The sequence below is a fragment of the Falco naumanni genome, chromosome 2, assembly GCF_017639655.2.
Source record: "Falco naumanni isolate bFalNau1 chromosome 2, bFalNau1.pat, whole genome shotgun sequence".
Lineage (NCBI taxonomy): Eukaryota > Metazoa > Chordata > Aves > Falconiformes > Falconidae > Falco > Falco naumanni.
In genome coordinates this window covers 80,368,464-80,390,254 of record NC_054055.1, presented here as the reverse complement: position 1 = coordinate 80,390,254, position 21,791 = coordinate 80,368,464, and the positions used below count along the sequence as shown (strand labels likewise).

The window sequence follows — 21,791 nt, the reverse complement described above, 5'->3', positions numbered from 1 at the left end:
GGATCATCGTTGAACTGCAAGGGGATGGGGGAGTGCAGGGAGAGAGAGAGAATGTATATATATTTTAAAGTGACTATTTACCTGTTTTAACATTTTGATGAGAGGTGCTGGTTTTTCCACAGGTTTCATAGCTGATCTCTACTGAATACATCACACCTGCTTCCAGTTGAGACACATCCATTTTCATTTCCTCTGTCTTCAGGTTTTGTACAATCTCTTTACCCTTGAACACTTGGACTTGGAAAGTATGGTTCAGAGTAGAAGTGACATGCCAGGACATTTCAAAACTGTTGCTGGTAACACTGAAGATTCGGTGGTTTGTAAGTGCAGAGGGATCTATTGCAGTCCCAGGAAGAATGGTCACAGAAAAAGGAACATTTCACCTTTAAAGTATTGCGCTATCCTAAATCCATTATAGAAAAGCACTTTGACAATCAACAGGGGAAGCTCCTCTTTACATTATGTCAGGACAGCATCTGCCCCTTTCACACTACCAGGTCCTTTCACACATGAACTATCCCATGAAAGTAATTAATTTGGTGTTTATGCTTTTTATTTCTTTTTACTGTACATATTTGTGTTGAATCTCTAGTAACACTAATAATCAGCCAGTGAGCTACAGGTTCACGCAACAGGAACAAGTTTGCAGTAGTGGATGTGTGTACTCTGCATACACTGACAGCAGCTTCGCCTCTTGTCACTTCAATCATCAAAATGCACCTCTTCAGGAAAAGGCTGCCTTGATTTGTGCCTGGAAAAAACCCACAACCCCCAGTTTACAGAGGCTGGAGGATAAATGGTGGGAAGTGTTTCACCTATTTATGCCACTCTAATCCAGTGCAATCATTGTCATGCCAATGGGAAAAGGCAGGATTCTTCAGAGATGATTCCTCTCCTTAAAGGAGGAGGAGGTGTCTAAATGGGATTAATAGGATTAATTGCCCTCCAGCAAAGCCAGTCTGCCTCCACCAACTAGAGAGAGAGAGCCCAGACTAGAGACCTCTCCTGTAGACAGCTGGGGTCAGGGGGATGAACATCAACCCCCACGCTAACCTAGAGACCATGGTATGCTGCTGCCACAACTTCAATTCTTTCATGCTAAGGGTTAGCCTGAGGAAAAGCTTGCTTTCTTAAATTGTTTCAATAGAAAACAATTGTTTCCAGGACTCTGAGCTAGGTGGCTGTCAAACACCCCCAAAGCCACACCACCCCTGCACTACAGGGCCTTCAGTTTAATTCCCCCGGCTGCAGCTTGGATCAGAAGTTGCAGATGAAGGATCGAGAAAATGCAGCCCGTCTCTCTGAACTAGGCAAAGAACTACTCTAAAGATATTTCCTCCCACAAGAGGAACAGGATGTTGTTAGACGGATTGTGATAAATCTTGCCTGAAAGGGCTGAAGTCACCCATACAGAGACAAACCTACCGGGGTCTGCTCCCGCTGTGGTCCCTCAGACAGCTATAATGCATAGCAGGGACAGTATTCACAAAGACTGCCTCCAGTGTAGGGTAGCTGTGGCCAGCCTCCTTGACTCATGTTCCCCCCCCCAGCACCTTCACGGACTCGAAAGCAAGAGACCCGCATCCCGGTGGTGTGACCAGGAAGAGCTCCTGTGGTCAGTAACAGAACCTCCCCTACCTTGTTCCAGGACAAGTCTGGGGCATGCAGCTGGGTCCAGAGCAAGTGAGTGGTACTGGCCCCACACCAGCCCTCTCCGGCATGCTGCCCATGCTGGAGGATTATCCAGCACAAGCCCTGTGATGGGATTTGCCCTTGAATGGCTCACCAGGCACAAGTGGCTCAAGAAGCCCAGTGCAGCCACCTGTACTGCCAGAAGGCCAGCTCCCTTCAGTAGCCATGGGGATAACAGTGGGGCTTCCCCAGTGGTCACTCAGCACCACAGCTCCTGATCTGAAAGTCCTGTTAGGGAAGTGTCTGTCTTTCCATTTTCATAGGTGGAGATTCACTACCAGCCTTTGTGAAAACCCTCTTGTAACTCAACTAGCCCCAGGAAAAAAGGATCAAAGAGTGGCTGAATTAAAAGCAAGACAAGATTCATTCAAATCCAAGGTTACTCACAGCATCCAGCATCTGTAGATTTGTTAGTTATGGACAAGAGGCTTGAATTACTTATAGACAGGGAGCTGTTGCTAGTGTTAATGGGTTCTAATGCTGAACTTGGAGTAGATGCTGCCATGCCTAGAATAGAAATAATATTATCGAAGAGTTAAAGTATTCCTAACAAAGAAAACCCAAAATAATACCGTTCATGCTTTCTGTAGCTGAAAAGCAGTAATAGAAGTAATATAAATAGAAAATAAAATAAATGTATTATCATAGCATAAAAGCATAAAGTAATACATTATCTTAATTTTTGAGATTAAAGGATTGTGAAATTGTTTTCTAACTAAAGCATTAAATGTGCAAGCACTTATTTGTCTCATTAACTTAAAGCTTATTAGCAGGCCCATTGATGGCTGTGGGCTGTAAGTACATGCCTCTATGTTCTGCTGAACTGGTACCACCAAGTATTACTTCCCCTGGTGCCAAACTCCAGCTGCCTCCAGCAGAAGACTCAGAGACAGTGTAGCAGCTCAGGGTGGGATTATACAACCACCCAGTCCTAGCTGCAGTCACGCAATCAGAACGGGAAGGAGGCACTGTGTACAAATAGTGTCATTAACTGTATTTTCCCAGGAGGCTGGGGAGCTGTACTGACAAAGATTTTGCTCTGAGAAGCAGTCAGGGTCTGACACTAGAGGTTTTGGCAGGTGACTGAGGACAGCTGAGGGTGAGACAGGAGAAACAGCAAGGAAATGTGATACAAATAAACTGCATTTTGATCAGAAATAGCTAACAGCTGGCTTACGTGGTGTCTTCTCCCAACAGCAGGAGAAGGGGCACTGCATGCTCCAGAAATCTTTGTCTTGCAGGTGATGTCTGCAATGGACCACGAAGGCCTGCAGAAACTTTCTCAGTATTTCCCAAGGTGAGACCTGCATTTCTTACCTTCCATTCTTCGACTCAGCTGGTGAGGGATGACATCTGCCTGTTCACGCTGAGGGTTACAGTGGTAATAACCCTCCAGATTCACACAGGTGTTTTTCTCAGGACAAGCATTGAATTCAGCATAGGAACATTCATTGACATCTAAGAAGAGAAACACACCTTGTACAGGTATTGATAAAAGCATCAAGCTTGATTTGCAACCTGTGTGTAGACCAGGCTCTGGATACGATAAATGCAGTGTAAATCTGCAGTAACTCTGCTGAAGTAACTCTGGATGTATCTGGGTGCAATGAAATCAGAGCACTGCCCTTCCCCAAAACAGTTATAACCCGATCGCTTTTTACTCCAACTCTTTGGAATGAGAGGACAGTTAGTGGCAGCTCCTGCTTACAGTTGCAGGATGTCATCCAAAGCTAAGAGATGTCAGCAGCAGGAGCAAGATTTACCCAGTGATTTCACTGAAAGTTGGACTGAGTTTTCAAATGTAAACACAGAATAAGAAGTAAATGACAGTGGTGTTTATGGATGCATTTCGTGAGTGAAAATGTTCAGATAACTACACAGTACTAAGTCGATTAAAATAATTTAAACCAAATATATTTAAATATTTCACTAATATTTTAAAATAAAGTAGTAATACAATATAGTAATTAATAGGCTATAAATATGACTTGTTTCATGCAAGTAACACATTTCTATAAAAACAGTATATCTGCTTCCCAACAAAACACTTTTTTTATGAGCCTGTTTAATACAACTAATGATTGTGCTACAAATATGGACACATTTGCTTTTTCATCTGAAGATGGGCTATGATATTAGGAGAAAGAAAATTTAGTTGAGGAATTGGGAGTATCCCCCTCCAAACTATTCACTGCAAAATAATTATTTACTACAACCCTCTCCATCTATAATGGAAACGTTAGGGCCATATTTGGAAAGTTTACAAGGTCTGCTACGGTATTTTTGAAAGCAAATTAGTTCTATAGTCATATAGATGAAATCCCAAGTGAAGAGGGATGAACCCGCTAAAAAACCTTCCCCCCGTGACAGGATTATAACAAATAACCTTGCACTTCTGTGTCAATCACTTCATATGTGCGCTTCACAATGTCCTTCAGAGAAGAAGAAACCTCTGCTAGCGGAGCTGGCTGGTACAGTCCGATGAGAACCTGGGAGGCCACTGTCCCAGCATATACTTCTGCACGGTTGCTCTGGATATGGTGCACAGAGGCATTCAGGGGCTGTAATGCACCAGTAATCTGGAAATGGGGAAAAACAATTCAGTATCTCGTTCCTTTCTCAGCACAGCTGTATACCAATGAGGCATATCTTATGCAAAGATTATCATCATAATCTGAGTGTAGAAAGAACCAATTCAGAAAGCATAGCAAAGTGGCATCATTTAGGTCTGTATTTATGCAAGGTGAGCTCTTCTTACTATCACATTTCACCACAGAGTTATGGTATAATGCTGCCAAGCTAAGGCAGGTGTGGAGCTGCAAGTCGGGTTTCAAATGCTTAGGCAGGAGTATGCAACCCAGGAAGATATGGGAAAAGTCATGTTGGTTTGTAGTGTTTAATCATTACATAAACAAACAAAACAAACATTACAAAATCACAATAGAAAGAATATACATTAGACATGCTATTACAGTTCATCTGTAACAAAGCTGTCCAACACTTCTCACTTTAAGCAGCTAAAAAGACTGCTGGCAAAGGAAATAGAAAGAAAAAGAAGAAAAGCAATAGACTGAGGAAGAAGGGACTAAGAGTCACAGAAAGACCCCAGGACTGATCAAGCCATCACAACTGTGAGTCAGGAATGAGGGAGGGGACAGGGTGGTGGGCTGAGCATTACAAGTCAGTGGAGCAGACAGGGCCTGGAAGACATTCCTCTAAACAGCAGCTTATTGCAAAGCTTCCGTTTATATTTCCTATTTCTGGTGTGTCTGACTTTTCCAGAACTTGATTCAGACCAAGATATAAAAGTCTTGGTACATCATTACCCTCTACTCCTCTATACAACATCAGGACCAGGGTTTCTCGCTTTTTTAGGGTATGAGGAGTTCAGGTAGGAGGAAGAACTCCACACATGCAACATTCCCATGCTACTGCTACTATTTCAGTTCCCCTGCGTGTCAGTCCTAGCTGATGATGGGAGAAGGGTTTTCTTTGCTACTTGCCCACCCCCAGCTTGAAACTGGGGAGAAGTTAGAAATAAAAATGGAGGTAAATAGGGACCTGCCCTCTTAGGTATCTTTCAAAGACCACATCCAAGCGTGGTTTTCTCCATGGCATGGTGATATGTACTAGGGAAATGCTTTGGGTTTATGGCCTGGAAGGTCTCTGTCCTAGTTCATCAATCCATTTCTAAAGACCACTGAGAGGACAGAGCAAGCCCTTCTGTGCAAGCATGGCTTTAGTTTGCAGCCTAATTCTTCCTGCAGACACTCCAGTGCCTCATGCCTCTGCTAGGGCTGTTTTTCTTGGTTGCCTTGGACTCTTCCCACCTGCTGTGTTATGGATAGAGAGATGCGCTGCGCTGCTGTTGCACAGCCCTGAATGTGTTGTTTACAGGCTGCCCAGAGAGGTTGTGAAGTCTCCTTCTCTGGAGACATTCAGAACCTACCTGGACACAACCCTGTGCAACCTGCTCTAGGAGAACCTGCTTTAGCAGGGAGTTGGACTAGATGATCTCCAGAAGTACCTTCCGACCCCAACCATTCTGTGATTCTGTGATTCTACTGCTTTGGCCACTGCTAATCTGTATACAAGTCAGAGCCTTGGTCCTACAGCAAAAGCAACACCCTGCTGTCTCCCCCAGCCCTGCTCCTCTGGCAAGAATGACCACAAAATGCCCTTGATCCAAGACACAGTCGCCTGCTGTAATCCTGGGTTTTCACAGCAAAACTTCTGGTGTTGCCGAGTCCACCAGCCACGTAGGTCCCAGTGCCGTAGATCAGGTTTGTCTCTTGAAAGGTTTAATTCAAAACTCCTTATCATAAAGCATCACACTTTGCAGGTCTTGAAATCTGGACCCAGTCATAGGCCAAAAGCTGAACTGAGACAGAGCTGGAGCAAGCATCATTTAAGCAGGAAAAAGCCCTATACTTCTTGTATTTAAAGACATATATACTATATGTCTTTAAATTGCCCTTGGAAGAGACCTTAAAAATTTACTAAAGAAGCTGATAAATCAATATTAATTGAGCTGCTTGAAGATCATCTGACATTCAGTAATTAGGAATAAATTAGTGCCATAAAGCATGATCTGACAGAACAAAGGGGGAGCGACTGGCTGGCAAGGTTATGCCCAGCACAGAGGGCTATGAAACAAGTGGTGGTTACTGAGTAACAGGAACATGGATGCAACAAGCAACACACAGGAACGTTTGCGTTTGTACATACCATGGAGTGCAAAAGGCGTGAGTGATTCAGAAGGTGGGAATCCACTCTAATTAATTCATTAAAATCCATTTTCACAAGCACTGTCACATTGTACCAGAATGTCCTTCCTGAAGCGTACAAAATAAAACAGCCAAGTCATCTGAGGTCTGATGCTATAGAAAGTGACAGAGCTATAGGAACACTCTGAAGCTTTAACTTGGCAACTATGAAGGGCCCACGTACAGCCGTCAGTTACAGCCTCGTTCGCCATATGCCGCAGGCAGCAGCACCAGTGAAGGAGAAGCAGCCAAGGAAAGTACCTGCAGTACTCACGCACCGTTTAGTTCTCATGGGTGCAAGTGCTGAAGCTGAGTATCCTGGAATTGATCCAGAGCAGATTCCCATATTTGTTTTCTAAAGAGCTATGGTAACAGTTTTCCTGCCCATTCCCACCCTCAGAAGGAAAAATTAAGCATATTTCTATTAGAAGCAGTCTTAAATTTATCAGTAACATACCCTCTGGCATTGGATCCACACAGCCTGCTCCTTTGGATGAGTTGCAGCATTTTTTAAGCCCTGGACATTCAGTATCAAACGTGCAAGGATAATCACATGTTTCCATATTCTCCATTGGACAAATACCAGGTCTTGAGGCAAATACACTGGATCTATTGAGTGCTAAGTAACAAAAACATTTCTGAGAACAAAAATATAGAAAATAGTTTCCAAAAAATTGTGCTATTTAATTTTAGCAAACACCTCCTCCTCATTTTAGAAGCACATCTGTTCTAAGGTTTTCGTGTGGAGAAAATAGGAGCCTAAAATACCATTATTTCATTTTAAGAGTGTAAATATTCTCAGAATTTTCTCTTGTTCATGACATTCTTGTTACAGAAATTTTGAATTTATAATTTTCCATTAATAATTATGGGTGGATGGATAGACAGATAAGTTTCTAAATGTGGAGGCACTGAAGCACTGCAAAACAGAAAATGTGCCTGATGTCAGCTATGACTAATCCAAAGAACATATAATGATCAAAAGAAACAGGTAATGTCTGGGCTAGAAATCGGGAGGTTTTATTTAACCTTTGGTTGTGACAAAGTTAACCTTTAGTTATAGTGATTGAAGATGTCACATGAGAGTGGAGGCACAATGCTGTTCTCAGGTACAGTTAAGGGGGCTGCACAGAGGGACAGCAGAGCAGACCCGAGCCCGTGGTCTGCAGCCTGGCAGCACTTGCTCCGCATCAGCCAGCCGCCCTGGGAGGCCAGCAGCCCACGCCAGGCAGCTCTGAGGGCGCAGCTAAGGCAGAAGGTTGCTGCTTCCCAAGCCAAGGGCAGACAGTGGTCCTGGCTCAATGCCCCCACGTACCCTTCTCCGGAGGAAAAGAGAAAATACTTCTAAGCTCTACGAACATTACTTTCATCCATGCTCTCAAACGTAACTCCAAGTAAGGCTCAGCTCTGGTCTTCCCAATCAACCTAAAAGATTTCTCTTTTCCATTCATTTTGCACCTACAAACTCTTGATCCATTACTGATCAATTAAGGCCAGCCAGGAGAAAAATAAAAATGATTGTTGCAACAGAAACAGGTTGTTGTGCAGGAAAACCACACTCAGCATGATAAAATCCATAGCAAATGAAAGGTCCATAGCAAACTATAAATCTATCATGAACCATCATTTCTGTGGGTTTACAATTTCCATTATCCCAAGACTCTGAATAATAGTAAATCTGAGGTTTCCAAGAAGCAGAAGGAAATATTGAATCGAGGACTTTTGGCCTCAGCAAAGTAACCTTCTTAAACAGGCAAATGGTCTTGATTAATTAAGATTTACCCTAAATCTATGTAACTTGCTGCCACATGCACATTCCAGGTCTCCCTCTCTGCCAGTCCGTGGAAGAGTAGAAGCTATTGCAAGCAGAGAGCCTCAGCTTTTCAGCCCACTCCTTAACAAATCTCATTTTTAGTACTCCAGATCCCAAGCTCGATCTACAATCCAGGGACTGGGCTCAAAATATGGCATACAAAACTCAACATGTATAATTCTCAGCCACTTCTGCAGCTGGACATGCAGTCATATTTGCAAAAAGAAATAGACTGTTAAGACCAGTGGTTTTAAGACTATGGTCTGTGTCTTTTGGGGGGCCCACAGTGTGCTTGTCAAGGGTCTCTGAAAGGTAATTAAGAAAAGTAAGCATAATTTAATGACAGGAGTCCACACCTCCACTGAAAAATCTGCCAAATCCCACAAGCTGGAGAACAGGGAAGGCACTGAATTGAGATCTCTCAGCAGCACACAGGTTACTTGCGCATGTATTTTAAAAGATTTGCATGCAGAATACATGGGACAGCACTTTCCCACACTGATTTTTATAGTATTTGATACAACGTGTGTGTATACTTTGTGTGCACACAGTCACCGAGCACATGCTTTAACAGTGCTGTGAGCATCTTTCAGGTTGGTGTTAGACCCACAGGAGCTCTGGGCAGCAAATTAGGAAACTACCCCCCACTCCCAGCCCCAAAGGATGGCTGGCTGCCTTACAGGGAGACGGACTTTTTCTGCTGCCTAATGCAGCCTACCTAGTGTGGGCCCCTTCATGCCTGCAAACCAAGGACCCTTGCCCTCCTTAGTCTTCCCCAGGACCAATACTGCCTCCAAAGTTCATTTAGAGTTGTAGACCAAGGTTTACAGTAGGAAGACAAGCAAAAAAAAAAAAAAAATCCAGCCTTGTGCAATCTTACTCAAGTTACTTCTGGGTCCAGAAAGTCCCAGTAGTCCTGTTCTGCTTCCCAGCAGGAACCTCTGCTACTGGCTCTGGGGCTGGCACTACGGGTCATTCCCCCAAATGGGTCCTACTGCTAGAAAACCTCTTCCTGCTTTCTAGTCTAAAGCCACAGTAAGGTGTGAAACAGCCTCAGTTGCCCTTAGATGAGTCTCCCACACATTCCCAGTCTCACATGATTGCTCCATCCTGGCCTCCTGTGCAGGGAGGCTAAGCAGCCTCTCACACTGGGAGCCTGCACAAACATGAGCGCCAAGGGATTTCCCTGCGTTAGTAGGTCACCAGTGATCCTTGCTATTCAAACCAGGTGGATCTTGGTAAGCTGGACCCAAGCATGCAAATGCCCCCAGCTCTGAGATTCAGGTACAGTTCAAGCAGGTTTGAGGTTCAAAGCAGCCTTTTTTTCACCTAGGTCTTTCTTTTTTTTGGCATGTTTAACTGCAGTGTAAAAGGTTTAATGAGTCACATGCAATCTCAGAAAACACTACTGAATCAATGGCCATGCTAGCCATTTGCCAAAAATCAAAAGGTCATAATTTTCAGATCAGCAGAAACAGAGATGGATTCACATCACATTTCTGCCTAATTGTACCAGAAGCACTTTGAAAATTCAATTTATACTCTCCACTTCAATCACCTTGGGGACAGTCACCTACCGAGCAACACTGCCAGCACTGGGGAGCAAGCCAGCTAACTCCTCTGTCAGCTGGATAAAGTATAGGCTTTTCTCCTTTGTTATTTGCATAAACATACAGCAGAAGAAATGCAGCACCCAGCACTTAGCAACAAAAGGTCAGTTACCAGCATGCCCATGACAGCCACTGGGTCTGCTGTGACCACAGGATGGGGGGATCCCCCAGGACATAGATGCTGAGGGACACCACAAGCTCAGCCATAACCCCCTTCCTCTCCCTCCTTCCACCTGGAGGGGACAGGTTTCATCCAGAGGGTGTGACAGAGACAGGGACCAAAATCCTGCATTCATCCCAGGCATCAGGAGGTGGAGACAAATCTATGAGATTATAGAAAGAGCTCCTGGCAAAACCTATTACAAAGGCAGAACAGCAGTTTTCATCATATTACCCTGTTTTCAGGGTCTTTGAGCACTGCTAGACTGCTTGCTCAGATGGGTATTGTCCATCCTGATTGCCTGACCGGGAGTTAATGGAGAGCAGCGTCAGGATGTGCTGTTTCCGCATCTGACAAATATTTAACAGCCCTCCCTACAAAAAGCCATATCATTCACTAGAACATATTCAGGAGCCATGGACTGAAATTCGGCAAGGAAGGAGCTGTTGGATGATGGAGGAACACGGCCTTCAAAGCACAAAATCAGTCTGTGCATGCTCAGAAGAAACTTAATGAAATGTAGGCACTGCCACTTCCAAGGGGTTCATCCTGCCGGCAGCACCATGACGTGGCCACGCTCTGCCCTGTCGGTGCTCACACCGGCAGTCAGTGGAGGGCCATCAGGGACCCATGGTGAACCCACAGCTCGGACGTGGCCGTAGATACCCCTGCTCCCCCTGAGGCTAATGTGGTCAAGAAAGGCACGAGGTGAGTAACTGAATGGAGCAGATAACTTGCAAGGAAAGACTACTAAAAAGGTTGGGATTTTTTGCTGTGGAGAGAAGTAGGCTGATCAAGGTTTACAAAATCCCAGAGGCAGAGGGTAAGGTGAAAGTGGAGCTGATATCCACCAGAGCCACAGTAATGAAATGGGTAGAAGCACACACTTTACCCAAATGGGTGTGAACTTCTGGAATTTGTCAGTGTGGGGGTGTGAAGGCAGACAGCTTCGGTGGGCTCACACAGGGGCAGCTCCCGGACAGGAGTCCATAGGCAGGCACCATGAGGAATGGGCAGGGACATACCCTCCGACACCTGTAATCCCATTTCTGCAGCTGCTGAGGGCACACAAAAGACCCAAACTACAGGGCAGCCAGAGACATCTGCTTGTGGGTGAGGTCCCGTAGGGCATCTTGGCACCTTCCCACCCCAGGCTGACGCTGCAATGCTGCCCACATGCCCCATGCGGTGACGCTGCTGTCCCATGGCTTTCTGGTGACAGCCCATGCAAGGAGGGGCAGCTGTGCCACTGCTCCCCACTGCTCTGGTTGGGCTCAGCAAGCAAACATCTGCATGCAGGCTCTGAAAGGTCCCAGCCCTGCGGAGGAGCTACCTGGGCACCTAAAACAAATAGGGGGGGGGGGGGGTGGGGGGTGTATTTTACAGTTGTTTTCTGAAAACCTTAGGGAGTTATGCACACAAAGCACACTCTGATTAGAGTGTGGCCTTAACATTGCAAATCAAGCACTCTCAAGTTAAGAAACTCCAGGATTAAAGTTTTGGGGGCTTCTTGTTTCAAGGTACTTTTGTGTATGTCCGCTTAAAAGAAACAGCCTTCATTACATGTTGATGCACTCCTTTGCTCTCTAGCTGGGGATCAAGCAGGGTTAGATGGCAGATAAGGAATCTCTCTGGTTTCATCTTACGCAATAAGGTAGAAGGCAGGCAGCTAACCGGTCACAGGGAGAAGTAACCCTACCAGTGCTTCAAGCAGCTGGAAACAAGCCTGGAGAATTGGACCCTGTCTTTACCTTAAAAAAAAATACCCTGCAAGATGCTGGGGAAGTTTTGCACAACAAACTTAAAACAACCTTTCAGAGCCGTGGGTTTCACAGGTCCAGGAACATGACCAGCAGCCCTGGGACCTGCTTAGCAACTGGGGGGCTGCTCACAGTCACCATCAAGGACATGGGGCTCTACACTCCAACCACACAAACTGTTAGAGGCAGCACTAAGCACTCTGAAAATCAAAATCAAAATAAATTTAAGAAAAAATTAAAACCACGCGCTAGGTGTCTTAGAGTGGGCACACAAAATGGTTTGATCTCATTTTCTCTGCAGTTCGGCTGCCCAGCTCTGAAGAACAGAGAACCTCCTTCCCTTCCCACAGGCTGCAGGAAGACAAATATCACTGTCTGTGAATTGCCCCAGGATTCACCTCAAGAGGTGATAAATAATTCTGTATTCAGAGAGAGGCGCGGCAGGGCACTGCACCACACAGGGACCGCAGAGGCCAGGGTGGCACACTGCTGAGGAGCTCCTTAGAGGGGTTCCATCATCCCTGAGCACCTCAGGGAAATGTGGTCCTCGGGCAAGGCAGCACTGCATCAGGTAATCAGTGATTTACTACTCAGCATGCATAGGCACAAAGAGAGGAAACAAAGGTTGTTTTATTTAATTCGAACTTTAGAATTAATTCTAGCACGTCCTAACTTTTAGATATTTAATTTTTTTTATTTTATTTTAAAATGTTAAAGTTGTTTGTGTGTGCATGTGTAATGCTATCCTCAAGTGATTGACTGGCAACTAGTGAGAACTCCCAGAACAACCTGACTAATGATCTAAACATTTTTTCCCAACAGTAAAGAAATAAGAAAAGCAGGACCTGCCATATCCCTGGCAGGGGTAAATGTTTCCTTCTAGAAAGAAAGGGTGTGGCCAGGAGCAGGTTGCTGTGAAAGGTCATGGAGACCTTTCCACTCCTAGCAGGATGGAGAGCATGCCAGCATGGATAACGTCAAAGAAGAAAATAACAGTAGTTCAACAGTGTGCTGTGCAGTAATTTCAGCATTTCCAGTTTCTCTTCTCATCATTTATTTAAGACTGTGTCTAGACAGTGCATTACCATTCACCGAGTTTATGACTAATGCCCTGAAAAGCAAAGATACCGGAATAATGTAAACACAGAAATCACCTAGAAGCCATACAAATCCTTTTATGGTTTAAAATATTCCCAATTTAACTTTGACAGGAAAAAAGAGTCAAGGTGACCACAGTATTTCATGGGCAAACTTGCCAGGAGTGCCTATCAACAATGTGGCAAGGGCAGAGTAGAAATTCTGTAGCTAAGCTTTACAAGAGATTTACAGATTTGTTAATGTTAGATGAAATAAGCTCATCAAGAGCTCTCAAGCCTAAAATATCCCTAGAGATGTTTTTAAAAGGCATAGAATTATACTGAGAAAAAATATTTAAAGTCTTACCAGGCTGCCTTTCTTTTCCACCCAAGAAGATGGTCTTGATTTTCAGAGGTTCTGAAACACCTTGAAAATCATGATCACTCGTAGTTTCTTGTGCAAATAGAGACAACTGGAACTAGCCAGTGACTCTTTAATGTTTAGCTCACACAGCTATTTCCTTGTACTACAGAATTAAAAAAGCAATTTTCTCCAATTGCTTCTCAGTCTTGTCACTTGATAAGTATGTGCATACATGTATGCATATGCATGTTTATCAAAAATACCTTACTGAAGTAACTTTTCAACTATAATTAGATCTACTGGAGATTTTCCCATGTGGAACTGATGCTTGGAAAGTACAGATGATCAACAGCAGGTCCTCTACCCGTCTGAGAAGACTGCCTGGACACACCATAACCTGCAGGTCAAGTTTTGCACTGGCTGACACTCCACAACAGCCACAGAGCCAAACAATGGCAGGATACAATAAATTAAGAATTATGTGTATCTAATTATGCTTTCATTTCTCTTCTTTACCAAATCATTTTAAGAACAAGTGCAACACAATGACCACTTCTGTGTTTCCATCTTTCTGTTAAAAGCATTTTCCTGCTAGACACAATATTCTACTGGTAACTTTTGAGAAAACACCTGGCAAAAATTATCTGGAGGTTAATTTTCCAATGCTCTGAAGCAACTTAGAATTAGGATGAACACACAGTTCTCAACAGATCCCATGACAAGACTTATGGCTCATATCCTCTCATGTCATGTTATATCATCCAAGGCAGGAGCAGGTTCGGGGACATTCCCACAATCTGAGTCACTTAAGCCTTATGACCCAAAGCAAGAGCCAGGGCTGCAGTAGAACCTTTTCTTTTCAATATTCTGTTACAGTGTTGTCACTATGTAAATTCCCAGGAACATAACTTTATAAAAGGGAAAACGGAGAATATGCAGTATCATACTGAAAATAGGAGACAAATTTATGTCCTGCAGAACTTTTCTGGATGCTGAAACAGTCCAGTGCTGGCCTAGCTAATCCAAGATGCCTATTCATCTTAAAAGCATGTGTCTTTATCCATTAAACAAAAAGAAGTTACTTTTACCCAAGGAACCCCTTCCATCTACGTCTCAAATTCTGCTAACATAGGCGTTTTCTTGTTGACAAGCGGTAGCCTTGATGTGGGAGGGAAAAAATCTTCCTCTTGAGTCAAAGATGATTTAAGTCTTCTGGAGCAGAGTCTTTTTGAAACTCAGAAGTTAGATTAGATCCACCAAAATGTTCATGAGTTTCCAGACTTCCCTGGAAGGCAGTCAGTACCAACTTGCTCTGAGGCAACAGGTTGTTTTAAATTAACATCAAAATTGAGTTTGTATCCTGGAAACTGACCCTGCTCCATATCAAAGGAGTTGTTATCCTAAGTGCATCCTGAGTCACTTTTGAGGAGAAAGCTCCTACTGTAAATGCAAGTACGCTCAGAGCAGGTACAGCACCAGGCAAGGCTACTTGGCCATGGATACTGGCCTGAACCATGACGAGTAATTAGCCTTTGCAGGGGTACTGAGCAGGTGCTGCCTTCATGCTTACCTGGAACTTTAGTGACTTTTCAATTAGGGGTGGCAAAGAGCAAGGATCATTAGTCTTTCATGTCTACTCCTACCATGTTGGACCAAGTTCACTGTAGATTTTTGCAGACTCACAGATTTCCATGAACAGGAACCTATTGTCCAGAACCAAATTAAGCCTTTACATGCCTCAGTTTGAGTGAATCCTCTTCTACCAGAAGCATTTATTTGAACTGGTAATCTGACTAAAACTTACCTAAAGAGCAGTAGAGTCCAACTTGTTCATATCCTTCACAGCAATCTGTAAGAGTGATGGTTTCAGGGACTTCAACGGTATGATACTGCGTTTTGTAGTACATCCGGGGACACACCATCCACGGTATCCATCCTCCACAGGAAGTGTTTTTCTCATAGGACTTTTGGTAGGCAACCGTTTTAAACACAGTTTTGGTCAGGCTATAGTTGCACAGATGGTACCCTAGCAAAGAGAGGCCTTTTTCTAGGGAAGGGGGGGAAAAAGAACAAACAGGAAAGAAAGGGATCAGCACTAACTTGTCACCCCAGAGCATAAGTTCCCTGCAGTATCTCATTAAAAATACCATTATGAGAAAGCAGTGACAGAACCAACACAAGATGAATGGTTTCTAGGAAGGCTGATGTTAGGAAGAATGTCACTTTAGAAAACGGACAGAAAAAAGAATTAGTTGTGACTGTCATGGGCAACACTTCAGTCAGAAAAGAATGCAGATTGGCAGAAAATTCAAAGAGCTCTCCATGCCTTCAGGTACAAAGCAGAAAAAGGGTAATTTAACTCAAGTAAGTATAAAGGAAATTAATACACATTAGTAGAAATTAACAGTAGAGCAGAATAGGCACTTCCAGGGCAGAGTCATCCAAGTAATTCAGATGTCCACTCCAGGCTCATGCTGCCAAAGTGTTCATCTATCTCTGCTGACTATAAACGGAACAAAGGGTGAGGAACTCATGGGCAGGTGTGTCACAGTAGATGTCTGGAATGAGGCACCCTTCAGACATCGCCCTAGGCTAAAACTGGGTACTCGTACATCATTGGGAAGGACTTTCAGGTATCTGACACAAAAGGTATTCCTGGAGCTCCTATGTTGCCTGTCTGTATTTGTAGCAGACTGTATTAGACCAGGCTTTTGAGAGCTGCAGTGGTTCATCGCCTTCAATTTAAGCAAAGTCAGTGATAAGTTCATTAACCATAATTTCACGCAGGTCTGGGAATGAAAGTCAGTTTCTGGAGTTCTGAAAGCAGCCATGATGAGGAGCAAACTTGTTACATGCTTTACTTAAAACTGAAATACTTGAGCAGAAGCAGGAAAAAAACCCAAACAACACAAAGAAACCCAAACCCAAACAACCGCAACAAAACCAGATGGAATTCAAGAATTAGCAGTAAGCAACCTACAATCATGTCACAGACAGCAAGCTGTCTCCTAAGAAGATGTTACAGAAGCCAGAGGGGCTGTGTCACCCTGTGTCCCATTTGGGAAGCAGATGGGACAGAATTAAAATTCTAGTATCATCCTCTAGACAAGGCAAAAGAAACTTTTATAAGGATAAATACGATGCTGCAGAGATGCAGAGACTTGCAGAGATGCAAGTATGGCAAGATTGTTACTTCTGAGACCTCTGAGGGGACCAGGGCCAGTCAACAGACAGACTGAAGCTAACATAGTATACACAACAGGCACACAATTAAAATAATCACAGCTTACCTTTGTTTTGTACAACTTATATTTGTACAACTTATATAATATTTATATTTGTACAACTTATCTCCTGCCTGAAAATTCAAAATGTAAAAACAATTCAAGAAAAAAAGAACTGTCAGGTTCTTGGGAATCATGTGCTTTTATCATGTTTAAAAGATATATGCACCATTTGAACAGGACTGGTACATAAAGCTTTGAACAGGACGATCCGTTTGTAGTGCAAGGAGAGTCCAGAAGAAAGCATGGGATACCATAAAGCCATGATACATCCCTCAAACTGGCTCAACCAAATCACCCGAAATGTCTTCCTCCAGCCCTAATCCTAGCCACTGCTTAAATAAGAACAGCCTGAAAGACATCCCCTGACTTAGATGTTTGAAAGGCCATGAAGAAAAATTTGCTTAGTGCAGTTTCCAGAGGCACAGACACCTCCCTGCAGACAAGGGCACTTTGGAAGAGCAGAAAGAAAGAGAGGTGGCTGGGATTGCCCACCACCCCCGCATAAATAACCTGTGTTTGACCATACCCAGGGAGAGCATCAGCACCCTGAGAGTCCAGCCCTGCTCTGCCTAACCCACCTGTGCCTTCCTCCTGCAGCACAATGCAAAGTTTGATGCAGGGGAATGCTACAGAGGGCAAGTGTAAGAACAGGAGATCTCCCAGCAGGCTCCAGGGAGCCCTGTGCTGCTGCTTAGAGTGGGTCAACAGGAAAACATTGAGAGTAAGAGAACATCTGGAAATCCCACTCCCTGCTGCTGCTTCCTCCTCAGCCTCAAGCAGGTCACCTCTGTGCCTGGTACCTGAAGCTAGCTCCAGAAACAGCAGCTGAAAGGTCTTAATTTTCCTAAAAAACCACAGGGCTGCTCATCCTTAAGAAGAGAATGAAAGGAGATGGTCATGAAGGGCAGGACGACACCCAGTCTGTGTCAAGCTGAGGGGCTGAAACCCATGCCCTGCCTGGCCCAGGAGAGCACCCAGGGGCCAGGATGGAGGTCTGACCAGGACCATGAAAGCCCGTAGCCAGCTGTTGCACATAGGTGGCTGTGCAGGAGGGAAAGGAAGGTGAAGTGAGCCAGAGAAAGTAAGGTGGCCTCCCTCCCCTGTTTAACTTTAGGACATGCCTCTGGGAGAGGGGATATGAGAACAAATGTGAGTCCCAGAGCAGAAATTTGAGATTAAGGGCTGCTTTTTATCCAGTGGATTTGATCAATTACTACTTCACATCAGGCAAAAGTGCCTCACAAGAAACTGGTAGCTGTCAAGCATTCCATTGCCATGTGTTAAGAGTCCTCCAAGAATACCTACCCCAGCAAATGCTTCTAGGCACGTAGGCGGGGGTGGGGGGTGGGGTGTGTGTGAAGAAAAAAAATATCTTGTTTCAGCTTTTTTTTTTCATTACTTTGGGACCTGAATGACTGAATACCCAAAGTGGAATGGAAAGAATACCTAAGTCATTTTGAATCTAGTCTTCATGTGGAGAAAGTGCACAAACATCTGCTGGTGATCATGGTAAGTAGGAGGAGAAAGACAAGTTTTGTTCTATGAAAACAAGAAAAAGAAACTACTGTATTAAAGAATCATACTGTTATAGCATAAAATTAGGTTAGAGAGGGTAGGGTAGGTAAGGAAGAAGAGTTCAGCTTCGTTCCTTGTTACTGTGATCCCTCCACTTCTCTTGAGCTCACAAATTACCATGGATAGAGCAAAGCAGGGAGTGGAAGAGAACAGCCAAGTAAGGTTGTAAATAAGAGCACTGAGGATCCATGTTTTCCATGCAGAGTTGAGGCTGCAGCAAGGACGTAGCACTGGAAAGCTAAAAATTCCAGTGTCAGCTGAGCTGGCTTAGGCTCTACAGCAATGTGCCACATAAATACAGGTATGAAACTGAGAATAAAATGGTGTAGAATTAGACAGTTTATAATTAGAAGCTACAGCTGTCAGAGCAGATATGAAATCATATTTCATACTTAAACATTGATACTAGGTATAGAATGAGGCTGCCAAAGCCAAGAGAGAAAGCTGCAGATACGGCTATGGTGGTACAAAAAGATACCCTCACTGGAACAGGTTAGACTGAAGGTGACAGGGAAAGGTGCAGCACCACCTACCCTACCAACACCCACCACTTCCATACAGTTTAAAACAAGCTTTGACACTCAGAATTCAATTATTTGCTGACAGCAGTTTCCTGCTGAGCGATGTGGCTTAGATCAATTTGGGCTCTTTAGCAAATTGGCTTTCTGTTCTCATTACCCCCATCTTTGCGATTATGGCACCATCAAATGGAATTAAATTGCACTGGCTGTTGTTTCCAGCAACACAAAGCTGAAGTCAATTGCAAAGTAGAAGGCAGTCACTTGACATTAGTAGGGCTACATTATGCCTATCATCTCAGGACTTCAGGTTTTTATCTTAGCAACCACCAGCTTTCAGCACTGTCAGGGAAAGTATAACATTTATCATCTTAAGCAAGAGCAGAAACAATTAAAGCAAATAATTTATTAATAGAAACAACTACTGAGGGGAAAGGCTGAAAGGAAAGTCTGCACAGGAACAGGCTGCTTATAACTCAAGGTCAAACCCAAATCAGAATTGAGAGCATGATCAAGTAATCAGCAATAAAAAATGCTTGATAGCATTTATGCCAGAGACTTAGCCGCAATGCTGGAAACTTCACTGCTCAAGTGCCAGAAAAAGCCACTGTGAGCTGTGATCTGCAAAATCTTTTCTTGCTGGAGAATAGCAAGAGCCAAAGACAAACCCCTTTCTTCTTGCCTTGACATAACCTTAAAAGTAATCTGTTCAAACAGGTTCCTGGAGGGCAAATTCAAACTCAGCTTTCAAAGATGAAGGCTCCAAAACATGAAGAAAAATGGATCAAGGGCTTGATTTTTCTGATTTGGTATTCCAAATTCTTTCTAAATCAACACCATTTTAAGTGGCAGTAGAAAGGGGATTCTGCTGAATCTCAAACTGTAGAACCTGCTTCTCAGTTCTGAATTTGACATAATAACAGAAAAGTCTGCAAGGCTTTAGGAAATATGCTTTGTATTTTAACTCAGACTTGGAAAACCATTTAAGTAAAAAAAAATAAACAAAAAGCAGCCAAAATTCACAGTCTTTTCTCATCTGAATAAATCAAACCAGAAATTAAGAGCAAATTAGGATTTAATTTAGCAGTTACAGCCTAGCAATTGGGTTAGGTTTTTCCAAATTACAGCCCATACTATATACGAAAGGTAAACATGCCTTCCACAGCTTCATTTTATGCACCTCTAGGAATTTGCCAGGTACATTACTACACAATTTCCTCCAAAAGTTTATTTTAAAGACTATTTTCATACAATTTTACACATTACTGAATACAAAGCAGTAATTCTACTCATTCATTTCCAGCACAAAGGAAATAACAAGGCTTTTTCCTGGGGATGACGAGTTGGGGACAAAGGTTGTATTTTGGCTTGGTTAGATTTTCTTTGTTTAAGAAACAAACAGAGGATTCTTAAATGGTCACTTAGACATTGCCAGTTCTCCAGAAAGTGGCCACCTTGGTCAGTATATTTCAAATAAAGAGATATCCCACACCCAAGCTAAGCTGTCCTACATAACAGCCATGGTCCTCTGACCAGGTTTGCATCGCTTACCTGTAATTTCATTCCCGCTACCCTGCTGTGTGGCTGCCCAGAGGATGAGAACAGAAATAATAGTGATCCTGGCCATTGTAGCACCAGTGGATAAGCCCTCCTTATCGCTTTGTTTCCAAGGTGGTAGAACTTGATTGTCCTTGCATGTAGGCTTTTGGATTAGGGGAAAAGGTGCTCTGGTTTTTTACCTTTTGCAGGTGGATGATAACTACTGGCAACAGAAACAAAGAGGCTCCTTTGGGGATTTCGCAGTTTCTTCCTACTTTGCACTCTCCTGGGGGAGCCTGCCTGCTCAGCTTGCTCCCCCCCCCACCGCCTGACTTTGAGAAAAATGCATTTCAAAATTGCTGGTTTAATCCATGTTTATCCTTCTGAGCACTGATTCCCTCTCGCACCTTGAACATCTGACAGATAGGAGCTGGATTTACATACCTCGAATGTCAGGTACATGTATCTTGAATTTAAACTCTGTCCACACATCAGGTGATACTATTTTGTAGGTCTTTCATTCTGTATCTTGAAAACAAACTAGGAGAAAAAGTAAATGTTGATGTTGATGTTTTTTCCTGAATTTAAGCTGTTTCACTAGCTGTTCTCATTGTGCTCCTCATTTCATCGCAATTTCAGCATCACATAAACCAGAGCAATGCTAGGCAAACAAGAACCTTACTAGGCAGGGCATGAATCAGGAGAATTGAGAAATCAAAATCCCTTTCTTTTCATTGTGTAAATCACAAAAGATAGATGTGCCTGCAGCTTTACATCACAGGACAATAACTTCAGTGCAATATCACTTGGCTCCTGCAAAGAAAAGAAATAAATACAATAAGATATTTTATGAGGACCTGACACTAAAGTTTGGAAAATCACAGGTACAGTTCTTGGAGCTGAAGCAGTGTGCTCAGACCTGCACTTAAATACCTATTACAGTGTTGTAGGCAATTTCATGTGGATGAAAGAGCCAGACATAAGGCAGCTGGAACCACAAACTCTCATATGTGTATGTTCAGAATATCAGTAATATCACTTCTGTAAAACACTGTTAGGCAATCACCGTGTTGACACTCACAAGGTTGGAGAGCTGGGGCCCTAGAGAACATGTGGGGTCAACAGGATGGTTCAGATCCTGTGGCAGAGGGCAGAGCCAGAGCTCCATGTAGTGTTGAGACACTTGTGAGCTGTTCTTCTGGCTTGGAAAATAAAATACCAAGTGCATCAGCAGAAAAAAAAAAAAAAAAGAGAGAGAGAAGAAAAGAAGAAAAGAAAAAGGGAAATTAAGACTTGCACAGACTTCCAATGAAAAATGTTTCTGCAGAAAATGGGAAAATGAGTAGAGAACATTTCAAAAAAACAAAAAAAAACCCACAAAACCAAAAAAAAAACCCCAAAATATATTCTGTTTTGGAAACATTTCTGCTATGTCTAAGGAGAATGTGTACTTTAGTGCTCCTTCTGCATGCACCAGGATGTCTAGTCAGGCTGTATCCCTCAGGTGCACCATTTGCATCTACCGTCAGCACAGGGAGACAACAGGGAGACCCTGGCTGTAGGCTGTACAGAGGATGCCATCTGACTTTAAAACCCTATTAACAAATAAATACAATTTTAAAAAGAGGACT

General features: G+C 43.4%; 1 protein-coding gene across 1 annotated transcript in view; it reads right to left on the bottom strand.

The window, feature by feature from the left end:
* UMODL1 (uromodulin like 1) overlaps positions 1 to 21,400 on the bottom strand; it is a 56,879-nt gene extending 35,479 nt beyond the window's left edge. The window contains 9 exon segments of the mRNA XM_040585147.1: positions 82 to 336; positions 2,080 to 2,199; positions 3,010 to 3,150; positions 4,079 to 4,271; positions 6,421 to 6,527; positions 6,916 to 7,077; positions 15,046 to 15,288; positions 20,605 to 20,973; positions 21,242 to 21,400. Of these exon segments, the coding sequence (XP_040441081.1) occupies positions 82 to 336; positions 2,080 to 2,199; positions 3,010 to 3,150; positions 4,079 to 4,271; positions 6,421 to 6,527; positions 6,916 to 7,077; positions 15,046 to 15,163 (1,096 nt within the window). The 5' untranslated portion in view covers positions 15,164 to 15,288; positions 20,605 to 20,973; positions 21,242 to 21,400.
* Positions 21,401 to 21,791: the final 391 nt, after the last annotated feature.